The sequence below is a fragment of the Merops nubicus genome, unplaced genomic scaffold (assembly GCF_000691845.1).
Source record: "Merops nubicus isolate BGI_N331 unplaced genomic scaffold, ASM69184v1 scaffold35172, whole genome shotgun sequence".
Lineage (NCBI taxonomy): Eukaryota > Metazoa > Chordata > Aves > Coraciiformes > Meropidae > Merops > Merops nubicus.
The window spans coordinates 16,231-30,126 of record NW_008594898.1 but is presented as its reverse complement, the minus strand read 5'-3'; the positions used below and the strand labels follow the sequence as shown (position 1 = coordinate 30,126).

Genomic DNA, 13,896 nt, shown 5'->3' with positions numbered 1-13,896 from the left:
CCGCCGGCGACAGCTACCGGCTGAACCCTGCCAGCTCGGTGCCTTCCACCTCTGCCACCCCATCCCCGCTGTCTGTGTTCCAGCTCACCTTTCCAGTTGTTTCTGGTGCTTCTCCTCCCGTGCCTGGGCTTTCATCTGCTGTACCTCAATGGTGTCGGGCTTCCTGCGCCGCATATACAGCTCATGGTTGCCCATGCAGAGCTGCAGGATCCTCTTGTTAATTCGCAGACGAGGGGCATAAAACACGAAGTCCTAGAAGAGAAACACCACAGAGTCAGTTTTCACAGCTTGCTTTCTCTTCTCCCAGCTAACTGCAGGCTCGTCAGCTTGCTACTGATTTTATTGTAATTGAGAAAAGACCTCTATCTAAGACCACCAAGTCCAACCATCAACCCAACACTACCATGACCACTAAACCATGTGCCAAACGTCTATATGTTTTATGAACCCTTCCAGGGATGGTGACCCCACCGCCTCCCTGGGCAGTCTGTTCCAGTGCCTCACCACTCTTTCAGTAACTAAATTCTTCCTAATATCCAACCTAAGCCCCCACTGCACAATTTAACCCCATTTGCTCTTGTCCTATCACTAGTTACTTGGCAGAAGAGACCAACACCCATCTCACCACATCCTCCTTTCAGGTAGTTGTAGAGAGCAATAAGGTCTCTCCCTCAGCCTCCTCTTCTCCAGACTAAACAATCCTAGTTCACTCAGCCACTCCTCATAAGCCATGTTCCCCAGGCACTTCACGAGCTCCATGCCCTTCCCTGGACCTGCTCCAGCACCTCAATGTCTTTCTTATACTGTGGTGTCCAAAACTGAACCCAGTACTCAAACAGTGACCTCTAGGTTCATTACCTGCCTGATCATTCCTCTGAAACACCTTCCTGCAGATCTCCTCATTGTTTTTAAGAGGTAGAACTAAGAAGGGACACACATGGCAGCAGTGATGATGGTTTTTAATTGCCTGAGCTCAGAAGCACAAGCTGTGGCTATCTTTGGGAAAGCTGGAAGCCACAGTAGAATCAGTGAAAAGCTTAGAACTAGCAGAACCTGCTGCTTTTGTCACCACCAGCCTCCCTTTGGTCTCTCACAACTGAGAGCATCACAGCTTGGTACTGCAAGTGTAATGTGCTGAAGATGTTGGGAGTATGTGGGCAGATAGGCCTAAAATTTAAAAAAATTATTCTGGGCAAGGTACATGGGACTCAACCCATTACATTAGAGTCCATTTAAACACTGACATGTAGAATCCTCCAAACTTAAGGAGAGCTTCCAACCCACATCTTGGGTGGATCAAGTATTTTGCTGTAGTTACAGTCCTTGCCTTTTTAAAGGGAGACACAAGCATATGACAATTTCCTAAATGCTCAGAATTAGTGTTGAGATAAATTCTCCTTTCAGACACAGCTTTAAACACGACACCACCCAGAGGGAAAAGGACAACTGACACAGCAGAATGAAACATAATTGAGGTTTTCAATGTTAACAACTTTCTGTATCAGCCTCTTGCAAGTCTCCCATTTCAAATCCAGTCTGATTTGCTGTTGGGGAGCAGATAGAAAGCTGTGATCCATAAGCAGGTGATTAATATTGAATATGATTGAATATCTTGAAAGGTGTACAACACGACCAAGAAGCTCTTCTATTAAGAAGAAAATGCCTGACAGACCAGCCTTCTATCTGTGTGGAGTTTTGTTGGCTTTCACTAACAGCATGACAGAAGGAAGCTCCTCTCCCCCCAAAACCCAGGTTGTTACCTAGAGGAAAGCCCTGCAGCACACTGTACATTAGTATCCTATAAACTACTGGGAGGATCCTTTTGCATTAAGGAGATTTACAAGCCATCACCCTTTGCCAAAGCCAAACTGATTATTATTTCTCAGAACTGTACTTCCCACCAAGGCCAAGTACTGGTGTGGGGGCAGAGAGGTAGAAAAGGTTTTTCCCAACTATTCCAGTGGTTTCACAAGACTGACAGAATGAGATCCACCTATACAAGTTATTCCACTTTGTGTTCTCAACAGGTCAAATTAAGTTGCTAATTCTTCACTAAAATAACTCTGAAAACTTGTTTGGAAGTACTGAAAAGTAACATTCACAAATAGCTCCATTTCAGTTCTCCACAGAAATCATATTGCTGCCATCTACCCTACTATTCAAGAAGGCCAGTGAACACCATGGTCCTTAACGGGCTTCTGCTCGTTTGGTAGACTGGGAGCGAGCAGCAAGCCCTCAGCTGGGAAGCCATACCATGCGGTTTTGCAGTAGCACTGGAATGATTTTTGTGTTGTTTGTTTGTTTGTTTTTAACGAACAACAGAAAAAGAGCTACCCACCAGCTTCCATGCACTGGATGAAATAGGGAGAGGATGAGTCTAATTTGGCTACACAGAAGACTCCCAGAACTAGTGAAGAATCTGAGATTTAAGCATAAGGTTACCCAGTTTGCTATAAAACAAGGACTCTGTAACTGAAAAATCCTTGTCTTTCTCCATGTTAGATACCACCATAAGCCCTTTACTTACACTGCACAGAAAACCAGACAGATCTAAATACACCCTAAATACTGAGGTTTGTTTTGCATCTAGAATATCTGCAGCTGTCTCCTTTCCAAGGACTGCTTTGTGTTGAGATGAAACAGTATTAGTTGTTCATATGCAGTACCCAGAAATCCATTTTAGATGTACTTACCGGTGCCTTCTTGTCAATAGGCTTTATAACAAACTTCTTGTCATTGAAAGAGATGTTTCTGATTTCACTCCAGGGAAACCCAATCTTTGGAGTCAGTCTGGAAAAAAAGAGAAATATTTTAATGACATGCTGCAATGAACATTTTTTTTTTTCCTCACATTGTTCCTAACACACAGAATTAGTGGGGTGCAACACTTCACAAAGCTCTCCCAACAGAAAGAAGACAGTAGCTGAATCAAAAACTCACAGGGAGTAGGAAAAGAAGCCCAGTCACCTCATTTGGAGAGTCTCTTCTCATCTTCTCATTCTGGTCAGCCACCCTACTGATCTTTGGGTAGGCAATGGGGATGGTCTCTACTGAAACCACCCGCTCAGCTTTGCCAAACACCACCTGCTTTAAGCTTATTTGAAATCAGGGCCTAAAATCCACAGTACGCAGACTGTAGGTATATGTGCTGTGCTTCCCAGAGGCTTCTCGTGTATCATGGGAGGCATAAGTCAAAGTAATTCAGCTTCTCCCTACACCTTCTAACACCTACAGAGAAGTTCACCCTGCTGTAGCCCAGTTACCTCCACACTGCCTTCACTTCTGAAGTGCTGGGCAGGCACAAACATAATTGGCAGAGGCAGATTTCTTGTCTTTTGTTTCCTCCCCCAGATTATACACAGGGCTAGTAAAGAGCCCTGTTCTTTCCTTCCATGCAAGCTGCTCTTCCAGCCCTCCCCAACAGTCACCAAGCAGAACAATATGCACTGCTCGTGCAAGGAGCTGCACCACAGGGCCCTCTCCTACTGGGGTGCAGTTCTGTGAAGCAAAGAGTAGAATTCAGATTCCCAGCTCTTCCTTCCTGCTTAGGCATTCAGGTCTGTTGGTTTGTTTCAAATGATTTCTTTAAGCTTTGCTAATAATTTGGGATTTCCCTCTGCTTTAATTTCTTTGTATTTTCTTTGATACAAAAAGCATAAAGTTATTCACGAGATCAAACACTCCTAAGCCATTCCAGCACTTCACCCACACACACCTGCCCAGCTCTGCAGGAAGTTCTAATATTACAAGGACTTTCATATTTCATTGTAACTAATTCCTTTAATTCCTCCCCAGAAATTATTTTTTTTAAGTTTAATATAACATTATTTGTTTTTATTATTCTCTTATCAAGGGAGATATTTTCTAGAGGTAGCAGTTAATGGTTCTGTATGGTATCTTACGTAAATTATAGTACCAAGCAGCAATCCTCTTGTTTTTATCTAACCCCTCCAATACGTCTCTGACATGCTGAAGTGCCAACAATTATTTCTAGCAAACAGTTTGAAGACAAGTATTTCATGTTTAGCACTCAGCAAAACATCCATCGTCACACTGAACTGCGTGAATTCAATGAGCTCCCTAAACAGTATTCTTACAGGTTAAGGAAAAAAGCTGGCACTTTAGGAGGAATTTGGCTCTGTCACAGAGACAGGAAACTACTACACAGCATGATTTCATCGGGCCCGAGTTGTTTCTTTTTCTAAAAATGGCTTCATTTAAAAATCAGACATCAAGACAAAAATACTTCCTCTTCAGAACTTACCATTCCCTAACCTTTAACTCAACTGCAATATTATGTAACAGTGTGTATGTGTAACATTAAGAACTGTAAAGAAAATTATTTGATTAGACTAAAATTACTTACTCCAGCCATATTAGCTTAAGTGTTTCGACCCTTGATAATACAGTGTGATAGACAACTAAAATAACTCAATTTCTATCACAGATTCTCCTTTTCAATGTTGAAGAAAGACCCAGAGAGCTTGGAAATACCTGGAACTGGGACATGGATACACTGCAGTATAGAGCCTCACACACCTATAGCACTGTCTCCTTTTCCTCAGATGGAACTTCAGCAATTAAATCTTTGCTTCTTCACCTTTGTCCCAGTCCCCCAGTTTTGCATCTACCAACCAGAGGCAAGGTACACATGACTATTTTTCTAGTTCCTGTATCTGCTCAGAAGACTTAATTATATAGTAGCAAGAGTTACAGCAGAAACGAGCAGTTTATTCCAGCACTGTATTTGTTTTGCAAATGCTCTTGATAGCTCTACAGAGTCAATGGCTACATTCTGTCTGCTTCTGCAGCTTGAAAAACCTGTTTATGTGACCATGGTTACATAGCAAGACCAGTCATTCAAGACTGAAGTATTACATGAGCGAAACTACTTCTCTTTCAAATGACACTCCTTGTTTTCTGGATGACAGCACGTATTAGCATTGCAGAAAAGGCTGCATTTCTCTTTTCTGGCTTAACAAAAGCTCCAGAGAGTTCCAATTAATATTTGGGTCGCATTCAAAGCTTTTTGGAGACTACGATGTAGAGCAGGTAAAATCCCTTCTGTATTACAACCACAGTCTGTTATAGATTAGCGACATCAAAACCAAGATTTGGAACGTGGGGGGGAAGCGGGGGGAGCAGTCCAGACAGCACAGCAACACTTCACCTAAAAAAATGTCTGTTTTAACTCCTCTTCAGTCCTTTGGTTGTGCAGTATCAGAAGAGACTAGCAGGCTCACATACAGCTGTTCTCACCTTCCTTTTGTGCTTATTTGTAGATGTAGTCTATCTTTTCCCGCCCACTAACCAATTAATAATGGCCCTGCCTTTACCAGGAGAGCTGATTAAAACCACGCAGACCTCAGCCAGACCTCATTCTGTTCCTCGTTCACAGCAACTCCACAGGCTAACTCCTCCCTGGGCTCTGGGTGTTATCCAGCTTTGGTTTTGTGTCCGCCCCATAATCCATCTCCTCCAAAACCAGGCAGCTGTGCACACAGCTGTCATTAACTCGGGTGCAGGAATGGCCCTGGATGTCCCAGTGCTCCCCAGCCACCCCAGCCTGCCTGGGCTCCCGCCTGCTCCCCGCCGCTGGCATGCCTGGCAACCTGACTCAAGGAACAGCTTGGCCAACTCCTCAGTTCAGGGCTCAGCTCCACAACTGTGCAAGCGTTGCCAGATGGCACCGTGCAACCCATGTCTCCTCTTACACAGTAAGTGGCATTAGCAGGTCAGGCTAGAAAGGTCAGGAAGCATAAAATGATGTCAAAGTTCATTTTTCAGCCCAGCTTCACCTACTGATCCAAAACTGGAACACAAGCGAGTTCTAAACTTTGCCCTAATCCTGTAAATGAGAAATGTCCCTTGGTTCCCACACCAGCCCTCAGTCTGGGAGATCAAAGGTAACAACAAAAGCCTTACTTATCATCCTTTTCATAGATGTTGAGCCCCAAGGCATCCACCCCCAGCCAAAGGTCAGTTCCCTTCTTATTTTTGATTTCAAAGTAGTTGATTCCATACATCTCCAGGTCTTGAGCAATCTTCAGGTATTCCAGCATGGCATTCTCTCTGGTTGAGACAAGAAGGAGAGCAGATGTTAGCTTCTCATTTATCTGACTGTCTCAGAAAGCATAATGCCCTCAAAAGAAACAAGTAACTTTTCCTGAACCCACACATCAAATACAGGAGTTAAAATGGAACATTCACCATTTGGGATTCACTTCAGAAGTTATGAAGTTACACCTATGAACATACACACACAGAGTACTCCCATTTACCAAGCCCTAGTATTTCTGGACAGAAAATTAGCAACACTCATCTCTCTCAACATTCATCTTTGTCTGAAGGTACAGTCACCAGAAAAGGTGTAGCATCTGAGTCTTCCCCATCTGCCAATGCAAATGCTTCAATTAACCTAAAGATAGACATACACCTTTACTTTTCTTTCTACTCAAACTCATCACTAATAAACTCTACCTTGGTCTGGAATCTTCAGGAAGCCATCCAAGACACTGTTCTCAGCATCAGTGCAAATAACCTATGGAGTTCTACTATGTGATTCAATGCTTGGCTAAAAAGCATACACCAAGTGTGCCCCCACACAGGTGACTGAGTCTATTTCAAAAGTCTATGTCATGGGACTGCAAGACTAAGGTAATCAACCAGCAATAAAGTGACTCTCTTAAGGATCAATAAAAAACACCTACTTGAGCATCCCACTGTGTTCAGCATGCCACACCTGGATCCGTTCTTCCCACTGCTCTCTGGAGAGCTTATGCTGATCCATCACCCTACACAAGGAAAGACATAGGAAAGACATATTAGCAAGATCAGACCTTATGTTCCACTGTACCCATTGATGTTGATCTTTGCTACAGTCTTACTGAAAAATTAGTCCCACCCATGAAACATTACTTAAACCAAAAGGAAGATCCTACTCAGCTCAAAGATGTCCTCTGTGAAGCAGAGCAATGTGGAATGAACAAAAACCCTCTGCCTGTGCAAAGCCTTCCTGGTCCCTGACCAGAGACATGAGAGGTGTAAGCACAACACTGCAGGAGAATCAAATACACACTGTAGACCCCAGTGGGTTAAAGCAAAGCAAAAGTTGGTGTCATTCCTAATTAGACATTGCTGATGAGTGTCCTCAGGGAGCACAAACAGAAGCCAGTCATCTGATAACACACACACTTTTCCTGTGTGGGGATGGACTAGGTAGCTTCAAGGCATGCTTTCCAGATACAAGATTTTTTAGGATTGTACATTAGGATTGAGGACACACAACCCAACCTTCTCCAGAGATGACACATTCTCAACTGAATGCTGCTCTTTTCTTCTTAAAGAGGAGACATACTGCCAGTTACCAGCATGGTAGCAATGTTTAAGGAAAGAAAAACTGAATTCACAAGTGTACTTCCTCTCTCTAACCAACCCAAGGAGAGAGTACAAAAACTTACTCCGACAGAAATAAAAAGAAAAAAACCCAAATGGATACAGTTCAACTGAAAAAAACAGAAAAAAAACAACCAAAGAGAAGTCATGCCTTCAGTGAAACTCTGTATTTAACTAGAACGCAAATTCTCGCCTTTTAAAAACAACAACAAAAAAGGGAGTCTGCATCAACCAACTCATTCACCTTTGGGGGATCAGGCGCTCCGAATTGAGGTATCCAGGCTTGTGCACGTCTTTGTTATAATCTCCATATTTGGCCTGCACAGCATAGGAGCCCAGAAGCACTGCTGTTTCAGGAGGACAGTAGATCTCATCGCTAAGGATCCCTTCCTTCACCTGAAGGAAGAAGAGCTTCTGCGTAATGTCCTGGATCAGCTCTTCAGACACATCCTCTGGGAAGAACTTGGCACGGAATTTGAACTGGAGGGGATTCTCCTTTCTGATTTCTTGAGCAGAAACCTGAGGACAGAGGAGACAACACAACTGAGCAGGGTTGCAAACAACACAACAAATTGCTTTTCCACAGAAGAAAGAATTTGGGCCATTTGCTCACTCTGAGCGACTGGCAACTCATTAATTCTCCTTAATTCTAGCTGCTCACTGGTATAACACAGAAGAGACATGTTATGTTTTCTAACTAAGCCAGTAAAATTCTCTTTGCATAGTAAACCTTAGCCACTAGAGAATGATTTACCACGCCGTGTCAGATGGCAAACCCACCCAGAGCTGTACGTGTTTGACAGAGGACGGCCCCGTGACATTAAACAGGTATGTCACTCACTGCCCCACCAAGAGAAACGGGTCATGCCCTCGCAAGAGCCACAAGGCCACAAACAAGAGCACATCAGAGGCATCAGCGCCCTGTGAGAACTGCCCAGGCTTCTCATGACCTATCTCCTGATCAGTGCAACAACTGATCCTGCACAGGCAGAGACTAAAATCATCAACGGCCAGGACATTCCTCCACTCACAGCGAGAACAGCTGCTTCTACCAAACAAAGGTACAATACCAGGCTGCTGCTGTACCTCCGACAAATGCCATAAACAATTCACACAGAAAGGGCAAACTTTCACTGTGTCACACCTCACCCAAACAGTTCCCGTGGAGGTCACAAAGTTCTCTCTAAAAATAGTCCTTGAGTTATGAGAATTAAGGAACCATCAACAATAGGTACGAGGTTTATAAAGTTGCAGCCAATAACCCATCAGTAACCATCATGTAAGTTTTAACCTTTGCTCAGCAATTAGGCCGAAGTGTGTTACCTTTTTGTCAAGCTTCAGCCAAGTCTGGAATCCTTTGTTGTCCACATACTGAAGACCAAAGTACCACACTTCTCGCAAACCTATGGTTTTAACCACCTGCAACAGAAAGGCCATAAAAAATTATTGTAGGTAACAGTTCACTTCAGGTCCTGCATCACCTGTGAGTGCAGGCAACAGCCTAAACCTACTCATCTGGCTTCTCTTAATTTCACCTTTTAGACAGAGATAGACAGCTGCCATAGCAAATGACAGCAGTGGCATAGGCTTAGCTCCCACACAGCTCCTAGAAGAATATTCTGGGGAAACTAGGAGACAAACAGGGCAAGTGACAGGCCACCAACTGCTAGACTGGTACACGGGCAGCAGGTGGGGCTTCTGCCTGCTTGTCTCTACCAGTCCCTCTTAAAACCCTACTCAGTGAAGCAGACAAGTTGCTTCTCTCACCAAAGCTTATGGTGAGACAGTCTGTAATGGTGTTAGTACCAACAACAGCTAGTTGGTACTACTAATGGCTGAGTGCTTGTCAGCCAGTTAAAGATTATTTGGCTGGAGGAAGCAACTGGGGATGCTTCACACAGCTGCTGCAGTGAGCTCCCTATGTGGTTTTTGAGAAGTAAAACAAGCTGCAAGTAGTCTCAGCCAAGGGTATTCTTTCTAAACTCACTCAAAGGCTGGCTTTGAAGGAAACAAAATATATCGATGGCTAAAATTAGGACTAAATTTAATTTCATATATTGTAAACACTAACCAGATAAAAAGATCCAGAAACACCATTCATTGACTCTATGGCATACTTAATAGTGAAAATAGTCCTGTTTGGATATGTTCCTTTTCCTCAGTGGAGGAGAGAGCCTAACAAGTTCCTGATCTTCTCCTACTCTTGATTGCTTATTCTTATAGCCCAGCAGTGCATTGCCAGCCCACCTACCTCTAAAACTGTGCTCTAGACAGAGCTGAGATCTGGAAAGATCCACTAAATACACATCTGAATCACTTCCTTGGTGTTATTTGCAGAGTAGCCCCTCAAAAGGCGATGTAGCCATCACCATAGAGAGCTGAACCAAGTGGAAGGCAAGAGATTTTAAAACTACTTTGCAAGTTAGGCAAGTGTGACAGACTTGAGAGGGTGTAGTTACATGTGCCTCAACAAGTCTAAGATCTCAACCAAGGATCTGTTTCACCCTCCCCATTTATAGTATTGCTGGAGAACAAAATGAACAAGAAATGAACAAAATGAACAAAAAACCCCAAACCCTCCAACTTTTTAAAAAAGAATTGATATCTGAAAATACTTCAGCCTTTACTTGACTAAAATTCCCCTTCCCTCCTTCCTTGAAGTGGCTTGTTTCACCACCAAGCAGACAAGTTTTCTGACATCAAGACATTTAGAACAGTCAGAATTAGACTGAGTAAAGCCCATCAGAAAAGCAAGGGTATGTGGAGCGTGGTACTTCCTGTTGCACAAAAAAAGTGTTGCAACTTTGTTAAAGAGTTGCATAAATAAAGCAGTTATCAGGTCATTATCTCTGAATGTCTCTTAGAACAGAAAAAGTACAATTTTTCTATAAATCAAGTTAGAAAGCTTGCAGAAGTTATTACCACTCAAGTTCTTCCCCAAACTTAAAGGCAAGGACGTTGAACATATCAAGCTAAACCTCACAATCTGACCACTTGAGTTCCAATACAAAGACATGAATGTTTTAGCCTGCATTCTGGGAAATTTTTTGTAAGCTTCCTCCACAGGAAAACAAGGAAGAGCTAAGAACCAAGGCATGACCTCCCCTCTCTCCTCAAAGGCATGAAGCAGCAAACCTCCAGCCTGCCCATCCCACTCAGAAATGCATCTGCTGCCCAGAGACTGCCCGTGGCACCCTCTTCTCCATTTGTGCTGCTCGTCCTCAGGGCCAGGCTGGCCCATGACTGGCAGCTGCAGAGCCCCCTTGCTGGTTCTTGGGACACCTCAGACCACTGTGGCGTGACCTCTGCACAGGTCTGCCCTGAGTGGAGCTGAACTCAATATTCACAAGTTTCCACTGTTTTCCCCCTTTCTATAAAAGGGAACTATACTCAAACTTATGCGTGGGATACAGTTACGGTAGCCAAGCCTAAAGGGCACTGCCAGAGTAGTTTGTTAGCTGACAGCCAGGCCAAGAAATCATCATAGCCTGCTTCTTCAATGCCTCTTCCCCCAACAGTGGTTCTGCAGTTGGAGGCCACTCCCTATACCTGTGAAAACCTCTTGCCTCCATAGGCTTTATCTGAGTGTCAGCTCCATCTGAGATAAGGGCCTGGTAAAAGGCTTGCATAGCAGAAGCAAAGAGATGTCAGAACAGTGACAGCTAAACACATGGTCTTCACCTTCCTCAGTTTCATGCTGCACACTTCTACCTTAGCCTTTTTGTGATACGCAGAGGTGCGCCCCAACAAGGTATGGCCTATGGCTAAGAATTCCCAATAGCAGTTTTTAAACCCAAGCCATGGGATGTAAGGAGCAAATCTTAATGAGGTGAGAGTCTATCCCAAAAGTGCACCGAGTGCTGCAACAAGCAGTCATCAGAAATCCACAACTACCTAGACAGCAAGCTAGAATTATCTTGGATCTGAAGCATTCTGCTTTTTTCCACGTTCACAGGACTTTGTTGTTCTCTGCTGGAGGTCAAGAGAGTAGTTTCTCTTCTGCCAGAGAGGTGACCCTGACTGTTAACCGATGTAAACATTAGTGAATATGTTGGGGTGGGAAGTCCTTAAGGAACATAGGATATACTTACATTACTTGATCTAAGGTACTGCTTTTAAAAATCTGACTTCTAGTTATCTGGATTTTTGTACCCTCAGAGATGAAACCTAAGTTCTCTATTTTGAGTTGACACGGAAGTGGCTGGGGGAGTAAATTACCCTGATGCAAGAGTGATCAGCAGAGAATGGGAAGTTCAATGGAAACCAGTGCTGGCTGGTTCTATATGCACTTCAGGATGCCAGTCAATAAATACTTGACGTTTATCCCACATCAGTAATAATCAAAAAGCAATTTAAATTATATTTAATGTTAAACACAGTTTTCAGTACTCTACTTTGTACTGTGAAGTACTACAATGATTATAATTTGGTTTCTTCCTTTCACTCCCTCCAAGAAACCACTAAATTGGTTGGTTGTTTCTTGAGAGTTTGGGGTTTTGTGGGAGGGGTTTTTTGTTGTTGGAGTTTTTTTGTTTTGTTTTGTTTTGAAAGCCCTCTCTGCACAGCTGTTATAAGGCCTAGCAAGTTCTAGATAACTCACTAAAAAGAGAAATTGTACCAACAAAAGCTTAGAAGAAATGGCCATTGTTTAGCCAGTTCTGCCTACTTGAGTTAAAGCTCAACCACCCTTTGCTATCAAGTCTAGCAGTGGACAAGTGCAAACGAATCGCTGTAAAACTCTGTAAACAGCTTAATATGTGTAACCAAAGTCTGCATAGATCAGCTCTTAGCTTCCAGGGTTCCAGAAAAAAAAAAAAAAAAAAAAAAAATCCAGAACAATAAGTTAAATCAGGACTTGCTTCAGTTTTATAAGAGCAAGCTACTTAAGAGAAGGTTTTACAGAGTGCTCTTTGTTTATTTTATTTGTCTTTATCTGACCTTTGCAGGTCCACCTCCAAACAGACATGTATATTGTTCATGCAGTAGCAGGAAGAGTAACAGTAAGGTAGGAGACTCTTGGCTGCTCATGCCCTCCCCTTCCCTGGGAGCCCCCAGGGGCAAGCTGGGCAAGCCTCTGCTCCATCCTGCTGCACAGGGGCTTCTTACAAGGCACGCTGCTATAGTTGCTGCATAGAGATCACAAACTCTTCTGGTTTTCCAGTAGTTTGGCAAACCTGAACACCTGTGTCAAGTGCCTACCTCAACTTCAGAATTTAAGATGTAAGTAAGAGCCAAGCTGTATTTCAAAGCAAGAGGTGGATTTTTTTACATGTACCAGACATTTTAGGTCCTTTATGACACTTCATTACCCAACACAGCTGGGAAGCTGGATTTCACTGGAACATAACATACCTGCAAGGATTTTTGTTTGTTTTTTCCCTTTTACTATGATGGAATTTAGAGATCTTAGTTCAGACCAGGACCCCTTGATTAGGAGGTAAGAAAGGCAGGTTTGGAATCCAGTCTTAAGAAAACACTATCATCTGAAATGTACTCCAAGCTTAAAAAAGAGCCCACACCAACCCTCCACTGACCTGGTCAAACAGCTGTTTGCCTGTAGTGTTTGGCTGGATGGCGAACTCCAGCTCTGCGTCCATAGTAACAACCCGAACGTTGATCTAAGGAGAAAAACAAAAAGCATTGTTTAACAGGCATTGAAAGCTATTTCTCAGTGTTAACAGTACTTTGTGTACAATACAGTCTCCACGCTTTGATGCACTACTGTAACCTCTAGAATATACACACTTAAGCCCCAATTAGATTTGTGTTATCACACCAGCAAACTTAAATGGGCACATCCTTTGCTGTCTTATCCAGACTGCTCTGCAGGGTTTCCTACTCAACACAGGATTGGACTAAGCTTCTGCTTAAATGAGAGGGCATTTTAGAGTTGACCATTTCCAGGCCTAAACCTGCTTGGAATCAGAGCTCCTGTGAGTGCATGGCACAGCTGCCTACAGGCCATCCCTTGGATTACAAAAGGCCCTAATGACTAAATTAAGTTTAAGACTTATAATTTAACTTCCATTTATATTAGAGCTAGAATTAATCTGAAGTTTTAAAGGCAAAAGGCTGAAGATTATTCTTGCAAAGCAATCAGCATTAACCCAATAAACGTTCATTCTTTCCCTCATAAAAACCTACTCAGCACATAAACCCAGCAGTTACGGGTACTGAATGATAGTACAGGGTAGGAGTTCTCTAAGCTACTGCTGTTAGTGGAGAAAAAACATAACTAGATTTACTGGGCAGAAGAAGACTGCAAGGCAGAGGTCACTGTTGTACACAGAAGGCAAGAGTGTTTAATGACTAGAAGAAGTCTATTAGCAGTTAATCAGGAGGAAAAGGCAGCAACTAAGCTTGCAGGGAATAACATAAGGACCAGCAAAATGGCAAATCAGGAAAGGATTATCTCTAGCTGTTTGGACTACAGGAGACTAAAATGTTTGCAACGTTATACCATACCTCACAAAACCCAACAACCCCAAAACAAATAAAATA

At 43.1% G+C, this 13,896-nt stretch overlaps 1 protein-coding gene across 1 annotated transcript in view; it reads right to left on the bottom strand.

Annotated features, from left to right (window-relative positions):
* The window catches only part of EZR (ezrin), a 17,029-nt gene extending 4,021 nt beyond the window's left edge, over positions 1-13,008 (bottom strand). The window contains exons 1-7 of the mRNA XM_008935902.1: positions 12,930-13,008; positions 8,719-8,814; positions 7,640-7,914; positions 6,711-6,794; positions 5,926-6,072; positions 2,694-2,790; positions 89-252 (exon numbers count right to left, since the gene is read on the bottom strand). Of these exons, the coding sequence (XP_008934150.1) occupies positions 89-252; positions 2,694-2,790; positions 5,926-6,072; positions 6,711-6,794; positions 7,640-7,914; positions 8,719-8,814; positions 12,930-12,992 (926 nt within the window). The 5' untranslated portion in view covers positions 12,993-13,008. The remainder of the gene's footprint in view (positions 1-88; positions 253-2,693; positions 2,791-5,925; positions 6,073-6,710; positions 6,795-7,639; positions 7,915-8,718; positions 8,815-12,929) is intronic.
* Between the last annotated feature and the right edge of the window lie 888 nt (positions 13,009-13,896).